Raw genomic sequence first — 16,483 nt, forward strand, 5'->3', positions numbered from 1 at the left:
AGAAAATTTGCACTTAACGCACACATTTACAAATGTGTATTTATAAATGATGAGTACTTCATGATTCTGCCTTATTTGTATGTTTATAGTTGATATAATATACAATATATTTGATAATTTATATAAACAGATTATATTTTATAATTTATATAGAGAAATGTTATGATTATATAAAATGTCATTTATAGATACATATATAAAACCCCAAATGTATCTATCTACATTAAAAAAAAAAACTAAAGTAATATTTGGCCTTTTTGCTATGGAGAGGAATTCATGCTGGCAGCCCTGTTCTGTTAAGTGGGCTTTAAAAGGTTTCTCTTCCCTCTCTCTGAAAGGGAGGTTAATCAAGGTGTGCATAAACTGTGATAACAAATACTTGCAATTCTCTGAGTGCACAGTAAACCAAAAATAATTTGAGGACAAGGTTATCGGGATAAATCCAGAGAGTATTCTGCAGTACGCTAGGAGCTATTTAAACCTTTTGGCTGCAGCTCTCCAGTAAATAGCAGTCAGACTTCCAGAAATGCCTGGCAGTCAGCAGCTCCAGTTGTTCTTATGGTTCATACTTTATGTTCTACCAAGATCATTACTGGAAGATCTGAAGCCTCGTCTGCAGTGCATAAATGGGAGAGGGTTTCTCCTGGGAATGTCTGTACGTGGTGTATGGAGCACTTTTGGACACCCGACCCTTGAAAGACTTCTCACTTCTAACTTTCCAGAGTTTTGTTAAATTCGGAATACTGTCTTACCATTACGCCATCTCCAAACCTACAACACTGATCACTTCTCCTAGTAAATTGTTTCTCTGCCCACCGTTGACGTGGCTGCATAGGCATTATTGGCTAGGGTGGCGTGAGTGTGATCGCTGTGGATTTTTTTTCCAAGAACCCCCACACATTACTCTGACTACTGTCTTTGTCTAAATATTCAAGCTGTTTGTAGCTAGACCGGTATCATAAATTCGCCTTGATGGATTACACTATACATTCCTTAATCATTCTTCACTATTATATGGTATACTAAACGTAATTACCTTCTTCATCTGTTTTGTTCTCTATACCTTTCTTTCAGGGTTTATATTTTTCCTTCTGTTCTTTATTATAAACTCTTAAAACAGATGCATGCTTTTCCTGTACGCATGTGGCAATGCCTTGCGCAGAGGTAGGGGTAGCTCAGATGGCTGGTGAGTACCTAGCGACTTCCTTGCAGAAGAAATAGTGACTGGCAAGTACAGCTGACAAGTGTTTGACTTGCTGGTTCTGTATTAGTAAAAGTAACTTTGATACTGGTAAGTAAAGCTAGTATTTTGTTTGTTTTAAATGTTTGCATGTGCCAGCACTAGGTTTAAATGTGTTCCTTAATTCAGAATACCTCCTCTTTGAGCATGTACGCATCTTAAAATCATTTCCCCGACAATCCGGTGCACCTGAGTTTAAATCTGTTGAGGGCAGAGGGAGGAATGAATGTGAAATTATAAGATCAGGTATCGGTGTCACTACATCTCATTTTTCTTCTTGAAAAATTTATTTTGTACTTCTGAAAGCTTTTTTTGCTGCTTGTCTTCCTTCTCCCTTAATCCTGTTTTAAACATGTAGGATTGGAAGGGGAATTCTTTTTCCATTTTATAAATGAAGAATTAGTTTGAAAAGAAAATAAGAGATTCTGGAATCCTATGGAAATATTTATGCGTGAGGACCATGAGGGCAGTCGAGCAGTGGAGCAGGCTGCCCAGGGAGGTTGCGCCATCTCCATCCTTGGAAGTTTCCAAGGCTCAGCTGGACGAAGCCCTGAGCAACCTGGTGTGACCCCATAGCTGCCCCTGCTTGGAGCAGGAGGTTGGGCCAAAGACCTCCTGAGGTCCCTTCCAGCCTGAATCATCCTGTGATCTTATGCTCTGAAAAATTACTTCTTTCTACTCAACTTTTAAAAGTTCTGTCTTTTCCATCCTCTTCCTCTGGTTTCTTTGAGCCATCGGTTTGGTCCTGGTAGTGTTTTTCTTCAGTGGACTAGCTTTGATCGTTTTGCTGTCAAAATGAATGCTGCAAATAAATGTTGCTTTCCCTTTGCCAAGATATCTTTTGAACATGTTTCCATGTTTGTTTCTGTCCCCAATTTTGTCTGGTTGTGTTGACAAAAAATGTTACTGAAAATCCTACTGTCAGTGGGATTATGCACATTGACTGTGCTCCCTCCCATTCTGACCACAACAATAAAGCACCAGGACAGTATCCTGGGCAAAAGCCAGAGGAGTTTTCTATTTTAAAAGAAACCCCCAAATCCCAAAAAACAACAACAAAAAAAAGACCAAAAAACAGCCAACCTCTCCCCCCCATACCCCCCCCCCCCCCCCCCCCCCCAAAAAAAAACAAATGAAAAAAGCCCAAAAACCCCAACACCCAACAACTCCTTTTTAATGTCTCACTGTGCGAGTTTGTTGTTGGCTTGAGGTCTGCTGTTCCGAGGCTGATAGCTGATTGAGTCAGACAGTTGTTGTAAAATTGAATCCAACACTGGGTGGATTGCTGTTTTTCCCACATTTCTCATACGTTTTCCTCCCTCTCACCCTCTTCTTTTCTAGCTTGCACTTAGTTTCCCAGATTTCAAATAGTCATAATACTGTGGTATTGTGTTCTTATATAATACCATAAAACCTTTATGTTATTTTATTTTTTTAAATTGCAGTCGCATTTGCAGCTTCGGTTATACTAGACAGTCTTCAAAATTGCAGCAGAAATATTGTTCCGTCTCAGAAAGTGTATCACTTATGTCCAGAGGAGTTGAAATAGATGTTTCCAGCAATGGGCCAGGAGTGGAGCTAATAAAAATGTGAAGATTCCCTTCCTTGTTTGAGATGTTCCCTTTCTATAGTTTGTTTTTTTTTTTTTTTTAGAATATATTTCTTGCAGTGAATTAATGGTTTATTAGAGTTATTTCCAGCTTTATTTGGCAACTTTATAGCCTTTTGGTTCAGGAATGTGGTATGTAATTTGCTTTACTTAATTCTTCAAGGTGTCTGTCACCAGGTATGTCTACTACTCGGATTCGTGTTACAGATATCAAAAATGTCTTCAGAGGTTTCCAGATAACAAAGCTATCCCGTCCTTCAGCGTCTGTGTGCAAGTAAGAGAAGTAGACTCTGTCTGGAAATATTAAGTGTATAACTTCATTGAGACAGTTTAAAGGTGTTGACTGCGTTTATAAATGTTTCTGTAGTTTTTCAGATGAAATAGGGGTTTTTTCGGTGTCTTTATACGTTCCTGATACAGCCGTGGTGTCAAAAGCTTGATGGGAATGCAGCTCGGTAACTGAGCTTCGAACTCCTGGGAAAAGGTGGTCTCCTCCTTGTTTTGAAGTTCAAACCAAAAAAGAGTTAGGCAATCTAAGGGCAGGGATGGGGCTCCTGCCCTGCCCTGAAAACAGCCTATATCGTTTTAGACGTTACAGTAAGAGAACTCCTGAGATCTAGAGATAAAAAGAAGATAAATAGCTTAAAATGAAATAAATTTGCAGTGAATTGAGGAATATGCTTGCTTGTTATATTAAATCTGTGCAGTTTAGTATTTGTGACCTTTTTCAGTGCAGTAACGTTCGTGAGGTCACGCAAAGTGTTGGGGCTGGGATTAATCGCAGGAAGCAAAGTAAAAAAGGATTTCAAAGAAAGGAAAGAAAAATCCATGTATACAATTTGGCTAGGCAACAAAGGAGACATGACTGTGCCTTTTATTTAAAGGCTGTAAACACTGAACTGGGGAAGAAATGTTTTATGGTATTACATAGAACCACCTATAGGAATAAGTAGGTGAAGTTGAACAAAGTAACGCTTAGGCTGAATATTAGGGAAAAAAATCTTAACATTGAGGTTTATTAGATTATGGAACACTCTTCCCAAAGGATGTGGTTCAAGCTCCATTACTAGTCCCTTAAAAATTAGACTGGATAGAATAACAAAATGTACTGGAGGGAACACTGTTGCATGGGTAGGGGATGAACACAGTTACCTAATAGGTCTTCGCGTTTCACTTGCTTCCATGATTCATTTCCTGAAAAACTGCTTCCAGAATGTGTTAATGACATCACGGCCCCGGCCTCCTCGGACACGTCGGTGCTTCTCCGTGCTGTGGCTTTCGGAGAGTTTATTTGGAGATTTGCTGGGCTGCCTATTTTTTTTTCCGGTGGCTCCTATAGCTCAGCTGTTCCCCGCAGCTTTCCTGTTCTGCTGCAACATTGCCGGGAGCCATGGCTCCCGGCAAAAATCAGGTGCCTGGGGGGCATTTTAAAAATACAGGTACACACACACGACCTGGGCTATTCCTGGAGAGGCTGTGATCAGGAGCGGGGCAGGCAGCAGAATTTGTGTTGCAGAGCTCTGCTTCACAGAAATGACTATCTTCTGCTGTTCTTGGCAAGCGGGATGAAATACTTGTCTCCTTTAGAATAGTATTATTAGGTGTGAAAAACCTCAAACAAGTAAGTCGTACTCAGTCATATTTTTCAATGAGCCAGTCTTAGTGGTTCTGTTACACTGATGAGGAGAAAATAACTTGGTTTTAAAACATGTCTTCCAGGATGGTTTTTAAATACGTCTTAAAAATGTAATCTAAAACATGCTTTTAATCTTTCTATAGAAATGCAGTCACTTTATTTTCAGTATTTAATTCCTAAATACTACAGAAAAGTACAATAATAAAGCACCAGAAATAAAGCCCATGGCAATCCACTATGTAAATTGTTGAGACACGTGTCTTTGGCCTTGCACAGCACTTTGGATCTAGGACTAAGTGGTAGCTTGATGGAATTTTAGGCCTACATGTGCCGTTTCAACTGATTGTGCATTTACTCTGATATAAATTCTTTTACCATTCCTATATTCCAAACAGTAAATGGAGTCAAGATGGACTGGTATATAGCCTTCGTCTCAAAATGCTTACAGCACTGCACACAAGCTTTTTAAATTTAGTATCTCCCACGTGTGAATTCTTGCCGCAGCCTGCTGATGACTTAGAAACCAGCTAGCCTACCAGTATTTAAAATGCGAATTTATTTTGCTAGACTGTGTGTCGCCCAGAAACTATTCATTTGTAGTTGTTTTTAAAACGTCTGTCCGTCTTTGTCGCAAGCTAGCTTGGGTTAATTCTGTTAGTCTAATGCCGGGCAGTGGAGAGCATGAAAAATATTGCTGAAAATTAAAAAGTGTTACTTTTGTCATTTGTATTACCGTGTCAGATATAATGTTGCAAAAATCTATCATTTATAAGAACTTGTGTCAGCTGCAAAAGTTACTGCGATATTTACACTTGAGTTGTATAATTTCCCTACCTAAAAAATCTACGGTGTAATCAGATCCACTTTTTCAGTCGGAGGTTGTAGTTTGTGTATACATTAGTGTGTTCATGCTCCTTATGAGTTTAACGTTGCTTGAGGATGTAATACTTCACATGCAAGTTCATTAACCACATAAAATTTATTCCATATTTCCTATATTTCAGCTTTGCTATAGTTTCTTGCCGTAAAGAATCTTCCAAAAACTTGCAATGGGACTTTCCTAAAATTAATATAGCTGCTGTTTTTATAGTCTTTTAAGCAAGTATACCCGGTGCTCCTCGCAATTAGCAGTGTTAAGTTGCTTAAAGACCCGAGATGTTAAGGACATGCTTATAAAGTATGAAATGACTTTGACTTGAGACATTGTGAACTGCATCTTGATATAGCAGTTGCCTCACTGATCCAGCCTCTGCCATTTATGATGCCATGGACCACTTTTTCCTCCCCCATTCATTATCACATAACATCCCCGTGGCAACTTGAGAAATTGCTTACATGGAAAAGTAATCGTAGGAAAGTATTTATGTATTTTTAGCTTTCTTCTAACACAATGTAGCAGCTGGAAACAAGGACAAGAGCCAGCACGGCATGAACTGCCAGCTCTCCATGGGCCACCAGAAAGTGTTCCCCAGACCACAATGTGAGAACCATTGAATTGACTTAAGAAATGTGACACACATAATAAGCATTAAATAAAAAAACCCAACCCTCAAGTTCCCCAGGCTGCTTCTTGAATGTAATAAAAATGAAATAGTAATTGTAATGTTTTTGAATAATATGGTATTCACTGGTTTTGGTGGAGGAAGTACATGATGGTATCAATTAGGTGCAATGAAAATCACTTTTGCTTTAGTTCTTCAAAATCTATATTTACTGCTGCCTTAGATGTTGTTGCAGCATTGAACACTCTTCTGGATGCTGAAAGTTTCATAACTAGGAAAGCAGGGTGTGGAGCTAGGACTTGATTTGAACAGATTACCGAAACATGAGTTAGATCTGTTCTGTACGATGGTGTTTTTTGTGGTTGGGTTTTCTTTCTGATATTTAACGCTTTTTTTTTTTTACTGACTTCTCTAGCCTCATCTACTTGTGTTCTTTCCATTTTTGCAACAAGGAAGCAGGATTGAAATTTTGGAAATGTTAAAATGACAGGAAGAGATCGAGAAGATCTTTTTGAAGATCTTCATATCTACCAAAACTCTTTACTTCTTCCTTTTCAGTCTCGAAAGCAGCCTGGGGCTGCACCTCAATCCGGTGCACTCTGCAAAATACTTTCAAAACCAATAAAACTCATTGGCAGGATGCTAATGAAGTATGACAGGACTTGGGTTGTGTGTATGGGGGAACGAGGAAAGGATCCGCTCTGTTACCGAGCTCCAGTGATGAGAGAAATGAGCATACTCAAAAAGGCTATGCTAGCATTCATTGAAATTTAATGCCTATGTTTAAACTTAATGAAGGATAGGCCCTTCAAAGGAAAACTTGATTGTCGTGGCATAACCCCAGCCGGCAACTAAGCACCACCGAGCCGCTCGCTCACTCCCTCCCCGGGTGGGATGGGGGAGAGAATGGGAAAAAAGGTAAAACTCGTGGGTTGAGATAAAGACAATTTAATAGGACAGAAAAGGGAGGGAAAGTCATAATAATGATAAAAGAATATAGAAACCATGTGATGCACAATGCAGTTGCTCACCACCTGCTGACCGATGCCCAGCAGCAGCTGCACCCCCCCCCCCCAACTCCCCCCAGGTTTTTTTGTTCAGCATGACGTCATATGGTATGGCATATCCTTTTGGCCGGTTTGGGTCAGCTGTCCTGGGTGTGTCCCCTCCCAGCTGCTTGTGCACCTCCAGCCTTCTTGCTGGCAGGGCAGTATGAGAAACTGAAATATCCTTGACTTAGTGTAAGCACTGCTCAGCAATAATTAAAACATCAGTGTGTTATCAACATTATTCTCATGCTAAATGTAAAACACAGCACTATACCAGCTACTGGGAAGAAAATTAACTCTATCCCAGCCAAAACCAGGACAATATCAACCCCTTATTTTATACCATCTGTGTCGTGCCCAGGTCCCCACACTTTCCAATACATCCCAATTAATCACCGCCGCCTTTCCTGTCTTTTGATATATACACGCAGATATCATTCCCTTAGTCTATGGGCCATCCCTCTGAAATGTCCGTTGAGTTCATTTAGTCCATGACTTTGGGCTCCATCTGTCATAACAGTCCTTCAGGGCAGGAGAGATGATGTGTGGTGTTGGACTGTTGCACGCTGAAGCCAGTTCTGGTTCCATCAGTGCTGCACTTGCCTGGTTCTATTATTGCTGCACTTTGCTCGGTTTCATCAAAATTCATTCTTCGTTAATTTGGGTGATTCTTACTGTAATACCGTTGATATGGCATATACCTACCATAGTATTGATGACATACGGTATTATATAGCAATTAACATCATGCAAATCAAACCATTGGCTATTCTCACCCATCCTCCTCAACCAGGTCATTGATGAAGTTCGATTATTAAGACGATTGCATTTTGCTGTTAAATAAAAATTTTTTAAAAAAATCTCCTTTTTCCAGAAAGATACTTTGAAATAAGTAACACCAATTTCCTCTGTGTTAATTTAATGCTCTTTCCAGGGAAAGAGCTCAGAGGGTTTATCTTCCAAGCCTTTACGCTGAAGGTTGGAAAGTGAATAAGACGTGTTTTGTGGAAGAATTACGACTAGTTTAATAAATACCCCGAGAAAGCTCACAAGTCAATTATAGCTCACAGTTTGTTGATATACTAACTTGAAATAATGGTATGCAGTGCTAGAAGTTCAGTTGGCTATAAATTTCAATGCGTTGTAATGAGTAAATTTTTAAAGTACCCTCTGCGCTCGTACCTGTCTTCTGGTTTTAAAGTGTCTTTAAAATCAAGCTCTTAAAATTTTCCTTCATCCCATGAAACTATAAGTGCATTTAAACTTTTCTCCAGGTAGGTACAAACATGAACCTTCTTTGTATCTTCTTGTGGTGCAACGGAGACCGGAGCTGAGATTTCTGCAGAATTGTGTTTACATTAAATAACAGTCTGGTGAAAGAAAGTTCTTTTTTAATCAGTGTGTCATAACTTCATTTTGCCATTAAGTGTTGTTCCACGCTGTCAAACTAGATTAAAATCCTGGGTTTGTTTTCGTGGCTAGGAACAGTGTTTCTAGCCATCTTACAGAAGACCTCAGATTCTCTACTGCAAAAAACCATACCTTGCTCTTAAGCAGGACCCGCTTTCCTTGCTGTGCATTGCATAGAATTGTATGAATAGGGGGAAGAAGAAGCTGCGATGGGTAATTTTGTGGAAGAGAAGGAAGAAATGGATCTGCTCATTCTGTTTTAAAGGTAAAAGCAGTCTGTTCCTTCTCAAAGTATCTGTGTATTTGCCAGAAATAATTGGTGAAAGTTTAATGTTTCTCGAAATGACAAAAACTCTAGTAATGTGGGTCCGTGTGGAGTTGAGTCAAGAAATAAAGTTATATTAAAGAATTGCAATTAAAAAGAGATTACAAGTATTTTGCAGAAAGCAGTGAATTCTATGGATGGAATAAGTGATCCACATACATAAGCATTGAAGAGACTGTTTTAGGGTTAAGGATTATTAACTTCATCGCTCATAATTAGCCCCAAAAAGGTAGTATTTGGTAACGCAGAGCTTTTTCAAGAGTTCATAGAGCTTCAGAAGCACTTTGGGTCGTGATGCTATTGCAGGCAATCCGCCCCCTTCATCCTTCCCACAGTTCAGTTGTTTAGTTTTGAGAACTGTAGCTCATCGTTGCCACTGTCCGGAGATATAGAAAGCTTTAAGAAAACTTCCGTAATTTGCATTTCCCTTGGGATATATACTAAAATGACGAGAGAATAGGAGTAAATGAAACTTAAAGTGAAATTTAAATGTGAAAGGAATCCAAGCACTATATGTTAGAATCATAGCATCATTAAGGTTGGAAAAGACCTCTAAGATCATCGAGTCCAACCGTCAACCCAACACCACCAGGCCCACTAAACCATGTCCCTAAGCGCCTCATCTACGCGTCTTTTAAATACCTCCAGGGATGGGGACTCCACCACTTCCCTGGGCAGCCTGTTCCAATGTTTCACCACTCTTTCAGTAAAGACATTTTTCCTCACATCCAATCTAAACCTCCCCTGGCACAACTTGAGGCCATTTCCTCTCGTCCTATCGCTTGTTACTTGGGAGAAGAGACCAACACCCACCTCACTACAACCTCCTTTCAGGTGGTTGTAGGGAGCGATGAGGTCTCCCCTCAGCCTCCTTTTCTCCAGGCTAAACAACCCCAGTTCCCTCAGCCGCTCCTCATCAGACTTGTTCTCCAGACCCCTCACCAGCCTCGTTGCCCTTCTCTGGACACATGTTAAAGTGTCTAGGCAAATTTTATTCCATGCTTTTAATGATGCCAGCCAGCACTAGTACAGTTACAGCTACCTAAGGCTACGCTATTGGCTTAAACGGGAATTTTAAACATGAGATTTCCTTCCTTTTATTCTGTTTCTCCGTAACGTTCCAGTGAAGCCGAATCTGAAGTGTGAATCTGGGCACTTTTTTTTGCATCAGTGTATATTCTTTGTATATTTAGTTTTCTGTTAACTGTAACTTTAGATCTGAAAAGAAGATGGTGGGGAGAGCTTCTAAGGGGTTGCAGCATTACTTTAGTTTTCTTTCTCTTGCTAAAAACCACAAATATTCCTTAATAATTTTGAAGTATACGTAAATGTAAAACTAGATGTAGCAATGCGATATTGCAAATATTGTGAACGTACGGAATACAACTAGAAACACTGACTACCTATCTCTCTGTCCTCCTAAGCCTTTTATCTATTTGGCATTTTCATCTGCTGTTAATGATCAGAAACGATTTTTTCCTTAGAAATGTCTCTTAACTTGAGCACATTGGGAGCACCAACCAATACTTAGCACCTAATTTGACATTGCATTTTGGAAGGGAAAGGAATATTATGAACCCATTAGCATGGGATTGTTGTTCTGGAGGAATACACTTGCCAACAAGAGACACAACTTCAGGAGGTTACTTGGGTCGTATATCAATGTGCAGATTTCTCTTGGACGTAATTACCTCATTCTCCCGGGTGGAAGATTCAGCTTACTCGCCAGTACTTTGGCCGTATCCCTCTTTTCCTAACTGTGAGGAAAGGTGTAGTAATGGCAGATGCCAGCCACAGAAGGGTGGGGTGGTGGAAAATTAAAAATGCTGGCTGAGCTGAGCGCTACGCTAAACTTTTACTTTAGGAGAGGAAATGTGCTGAATTTGAATTCATTTAACAAATGATGATGACTATGTAATTATTTCAGGTTTTTTTTAAAGACTTTCTTTGCATGTTACCTCTCTGAATAACTCACGTGAGTTTAAAAGCTAACTTCATGGTCAGCGTTTTTATTCAGTTTCGTTCTGATTTAAGGACAGCGGATCAAAAACACGGTGATAAAGGATTATTAATGTAACATGAAATTTTTGCTAAGAAGGCTGTAATTATAGTGCTTTTTATTATAAGAACTCCTTCCAGCTGCTTAACACTGAATGGCATTAGTTCCCTTGCCTTTGACATGGCAGTAATTGCCTTGCAATTGTGTTGATGAAGGGAGCGTTGGTTTATTACAAAATCTGACTATATAATTATGTTTGAAGAAAAATACTCTTTGGCTGGTTTGAAATTTTGTAGGGCTAAGAGTGCTTCAATTTCTTTTAATTGGTTATACTGTACTTATGTTTTGCATTCAAATGACTTACAGGTTTTTCTCCTGCGCACCTTGAGTCTTGCAGACTAGAAGATTGAAAACTAAACTTTCTTAATTTTTCTGTCTCCTTTAAGAAAGTGTGTTATAATTAATTTTTAATTTAGGCATTAATAAAAAAAAGGAAATAAGAATTTTGGGGTCTTTATAAAGTTGAGATTGTTTCTTAGTTACGCTGTATAATTCAAGACCTTGACCTATTAAATGAATAATTTGATGAGATGCTCGGTCTCTGCCATAAAATTTCAAGGTACGCTTAAAAAAAATTAAGTGCTAACCAGGCATTTGGGGACGAATATAATCCAGCGTGATTGGGAGGGGCTGCTGCTTATCACCTGGGAAGGTATCAGGAGTCCAGATGTGATAAAGGTAGAGGCCCAGTGACACTGAAGTTGCCACGCGTCACCGTAGCCATGGTGGGGGGGGGCAAGTTTTATCCTTTCCCCTGACATTTTCCCCAGTAATGCTGAGCCTGCAGCACCTCTGCTTCAGCTTTGGTGCTTTTCTTTTTTCCCCAGCGTAATACAGCCTCATGAGTGCTGGCAAGGAAATACGGATTTATGGACTTGCTGGAGACGGCTGAGGGGAGTCCTCTAATCCTCCCCTGCTGCCCCTTTTCCTTTCCAGTCTCCTGTTCATCGGTATTTGGGCACGTAGCTGGTCAACTTGGTTCACCTACACTGCTGTAATTAGGAACAGGAATTTCAAACGCAGGAGTTTAGTATTGGAGTTAATTTTTTTTAATGCTGTAAGGGTTAAGTATGAAAATGACTCTGCATTTCAGGCTCAAACAGCAAAGTTTAAACAGTATGATAATGAGAGTTTTAATGAGCAGCCTTCAGGTGCTTTATACTGGCTTTATACTTTATGCCTTAATACTGGAGCTGTATATGCACCATATATATATATGTGTGTATCCCTAGATAAAGGGGAGCATATGCTAACGTGCATTCTTATAGTAGTTCATGAGCAAAGAACTGAGAGTCGGTGTGGAATGGTGAGCTATTTCCATTTTTGTACCTACTAAGTTTTTGCGGGTCTAACATGAATTAAGTTTTGGTGCTTTGTTACACATGTATTTTCGAGGCAGTTCTGAGACAACAAAAACTTGCTTACCCGAGAGGAATCAGTCTGGTTTTTTGACAGTATCAATAGTGATTTGTCACTTCAAGCCTTTATTTCCTTTTAACTAGATTTTTAACTTCAAATTATTGTAAACAGTTTGTACTTCCATACCTTTACATCTTATATGCAGTCTCTTAAAAAGGAATTTCAGAGCAGTGTGAGTACTTCCAACTGAAGTGCTTTTTCAAGTTGTTTCATCTTCTGTAGGAATGCAAAAATATGAGGCTGAGTTTAATAATACCTTAAAATTTAAATTTAAATTGCTGTTGATCCTGTCTTTTTTTCCAGGAAGTTTATTATTATTTGCTATTATGTTGTCTACCCACAATAACGAGCAATGATGATGATCTCTACAGGACTCTCAATCTGGAGGTTCTAGTTGAAGCAGCATTAGTTTTTGTTACTGTGTTTTGCCTAAAATATGCTGAGTTTATTAAAAATAAAATACATGAGAAAAATGCTGCGTGATGGGACCAAGTTGGTTTTATTAAAAGGGCAGCATACAAGCTCCTTTTTCTCTCTTAATATGTTAGCATTATCAGGATTGCTACATGAATCCTTCAGCTGGTATCTGCTTTGTGTTTAAGGTTCTCCCCTTCAAACATACGCTTTTGTTTCACCTCTCCTAATTTCCTTTTCATATATTCCTTTGACTTAGTTTTCTGGAATTTCCAGTAATCTTTCAATTCCCACCTCTCCGTGCCCACTGCTGTGTCACTCCTGAAATTTTCGTTTTGAGAAATCAAGTAGCCAGGCCTATCACTTCATTGCACGGGGGTGAATTGTTTTTCCCTCTTCTCTCTACCGGTGCATCAGATGCTGTCTTTTCCTCTAAGGGAGCTTTGTTCATGAAAATGGGAACAAACATAATATTTTTTGTCTTTTCTCTCTAGCTGGCCTGTGGACAGTCTTCACACTAGGTGGGGTGGGGAGTAAACCAACGCCGCAGCTCGAGCAGTGCTCCCCGCTAGCTAACCAGAGTCTACTGCTTCTGCTGGTCCTGGCTAATCTGACCAATGCTCCAGATACGCCGAATCCCTACAGGCAAGCTATTATGTCCTTCAAGAACACACAAGGTTTGTACCTGTTCTTACTTCTAAGCGTGAACTGATGAAGATGAAGTGTTAAGTTGCTGCGACTACTTCGACGTTCTCTTTCCAAAATCTGTCTTCCCTCCAGCCAGCCTGTGAAAGAGCAGTAACAGTGTATTTTCTTCTGGGAATTTTGAGATAGAGTTCCTCAGCTGCTGGAACTTAATTGAAGGGGCAGGGGGAGAAGGATACTCTTTCCTTCAGACTTGAGACATTTTAGAAAGCTTCATAATTTCATAAAATATAAATAAAACTGACCTATAAGTAGGTCGGTTATCCAAGGGTCTGCAGGAGTCCCCTAAAACTTCATAGCACTTGGGGAAATGCTGTTTAGCTGGAGTCATGTTCCTTAGAGCTAAGTGAAGTGATTGAATTGCTAACTGGATTGATTTGCAACCTGTATTCTTGTATTGCAAATGTGAGGATAAACTGGTTAATGTCAACACTTCCATGAGACTTGTACATACGGAACATTTCAGAGTTGTTTCAGGGCTTGCCTGGTTTTTGAGAAGGCTGGTTCCAGTCCGTATATCAGGTAACTGCAGGTGCGATGCTGTACTGACTCACAGTGCCCTGCTGCAGAGGGTCTCGCTTGGGACGCGGTAATGCCCTAACACAGCTTGGACTATCTAGATAGCCCAGCTTGCAGGCAGCGGGCTTCTTTTCATATATACTTAGAGTCATAGAATCATAGAATCATTAAGGTTGGAAAAGACCTCTAAGATCATCGAGTCCAACCGTCAACCCCACACCACCATGCGCACTAAACCATGTCCCTAAGCGCCTCATCTACACGTCTTTTAAATACCTCCAGGGATGGGGACTCAACCACTTCCCTGGGCAGCCTGTTCCAATGTTTAACCACTCATACTTTCTCCATACATTTAAATCTCTGCAAGTTTTAGCCACGGGGTTTTACCTTTCGTTGGCTTTATGCAGGTTGACAGCATGCACAGAGCTGCTCAGAGCAGCTCAGGTGCTGCATGATAACCTGTGAAGCCACATCAATACCTCCGAGTTATTCACTTTATTTGGGGGGAGTTTTTACATTCCTTTAACCATTAAGTTTTTAGCAGGTTGAGCTCTAAATTCGTTCACCTCTACCTAGGAAATTTTTGGGGGTTATGGGGCTGGAGGATTGTTCTCGTAAGAAGAATTCTTAGTCCAAACGTGCCCCTTTGATTTATTGGATACTGTTTACAGGCAACTGAGATCAAATTCTTGATACAGTTTTTGTTTTGTTCTGGTTTTTAAACTGTGAACATCTATGTATGTTTTAATTTGGTTGACTTTGTTTCATGTCATCAGTAACTAGTAATGTGTTTCATTGAAAACTGTTACACGTGTATCATTATAAAATTTTAAAAGAACTTATTCTATGTCAAAAGTAGCATGAAAAGCTGTATTTTTCTCTAGATGTGTACATTTCTAGAATGACTTGCTGTTTCCCATAAACTTGTTTCCACTAGCAATACTCATATAACTGAGCTTAAAATTTGATTCCTGTGAACATTCTGAGGAGCTGGTAAGAGGAGAATGATATGAAAAAGAAAGACTGGTTACTGCCATAATGATCTATGGTATGTGACTATAAGAAGAAAACTGGCTTTTTTGTCGAAGTAGTTTAGGTAATTTGATTGGGACAAAACTAATAAAATTCAGGATAGTTTTCTTTATGGTCTAGAATAGTTTAATTTTTCTGTTGGTCAGTTTAATGTTCTGTAGAATAATACAGGATATGCTGCTGTTGCTGATAAGTTTCTTTAATACTGTTTAGATATTTTTTTAACAGTTTTTTAATTATCCTTTAGTAAAACCGATTATGAAGTGCTATAACTGTAAGTGGCAGGGTTTAAACATCCACAGAAGTGAAGCTTGAAAGTCAGTGGACACTCCTCAGCTAAGGAACTGTGGCATCAGGTTGCTGCTTAATAGAGCGTGTTGAATTGATCCGATTTTGCTGTCTACATCCACATTTTCCCTAGTAAAGAGAAACACTTGCCTGAAGCATGTGTTCATGCGTCCATGAAGCATTATGGACCAATCGGTCCATAATCCTGATCACTGATTGAAGGGCGCGTGGGGGCAGAACGGTAGCTCAGAAAAGCCAGGCTTTGGTCTCTCCTCTGCCTGTCGGTACGTCGTGTTGGGGAGAGGCAGGGTTTCCATCGCCGATGGGCTGCGTCTCGCCCCTGTGTGTGCGGCAGTGCCTCCCGACTCCTGCAGAAAGCAGAAGCGTTTGCTCCGGTGCCTCCTGCTGAGTTCGGCTGAATGGCTGGAGCCATCGCCCCTCACCCGGGCCAAGAGAAGCAGCAGCTCCCCGGCACGCCGTCTCCGCCGGGCCCCCAGAAACCCGGTGGGAGCCAGAGCTCCCATGGGGCTCCTGCAGGTCTTCCAAGCACTTTGTCATTCCAAAGAGGGTGGAGATGTTGTTCAAAATAAGTGACGACTACCACATTCTTCCATACTGAAAGCTATTTGGAAACTTTGCTAAGAATACGGGCTACAAAGAAAGGGGAAAGCGAGACGCCCACATCTCGGTGGGTGTAGGGAGTGTTTGGGTGATCAGTCCCTACCAGTATAGAGATTTCTCCAGAAGAGTGGAAAAGCTTGGTAGGAACCCATGGGAGTACTCATTTAAGAGCCAAATTTGTGTTGGCTCACGGTTGCTGCCCATGGGCACACGTGTGGTGATGCTGTGCTCACTGTTTTCCGTGGTGATGAAGTCTGTAATATCCGAGACATCTTTCGGGATTTGAGGAAAAAGGAAGATTTGGATGAAGTGCGATAGTTGCTGCCTGGCATGCTGGCTATTGTAATACTGCTTGCTTGTGAAATGACTTGTAAAAAAGCAGGGTTTGAAATTTGCGTTGTTTTTTTTCCTTTATCTTTCTGAGTCTTTTCTTCCTCCCCTTAAAAATCCCTTCTGTCCACAAATCACTGTGCAGGAGTAGTAGTATTGTCACACTGTTTTATACAGCAGAGCTTTCCTAAGTTTATTAAAAATAAACAGTAAACAATTCCGAAATCTGTAGTCTGTTATTGTGGGAACAAAGGAATTCTAGTTAAATTCTTCAACTTTGGACATCTTGTTTATAGTAATACGGAAAATTTTAAGTCTAGACCTT

The 16,483-nt window shown here is 40.1% G+C and overlaps 1 protein-coding gene across 5 annotated transcripts in view; it reads left to right on the forward strand.

Moving 5' to 3' along the window:
- Positions 1-16,483, forward strand: part of LOC143172286 (dymeclin) — a 224,911-nt gene that overhangs the window by 74,034 nt on the left and 134,394 nt on the right. For all 5 annotated transcript variants that reach the window (XM_076361540.1, XM_076361539.1, XM_076361538.1 and 2 more), the window contains exon 9: positions 13,158-13,340. In XM_076361540.1, coding sequence (XP_076217655.1) covers positions 13,158-13,340 — 183 coding nt within the window. The remainder of the gene's footprint in view (positions 1-13,157; positions 13,341-16,483) is intronic.

The sequence above is a fragment of the Aptenodytes patagonicus genome, chromosome W, assembly GCF_965638725.1.
Source record: "Aptenodytes patagonicus chromosome W, bAptPat1.pri.cur, whole genome shotgun sequence".
In the NCBI taxonomy this organism is placed as follows: Eukaryota; Metazoa; Chordata; class Aves; order Sphenisciformes; family Spheniscidae; genus Aptenodytes; species Aptenodytes patagonicus.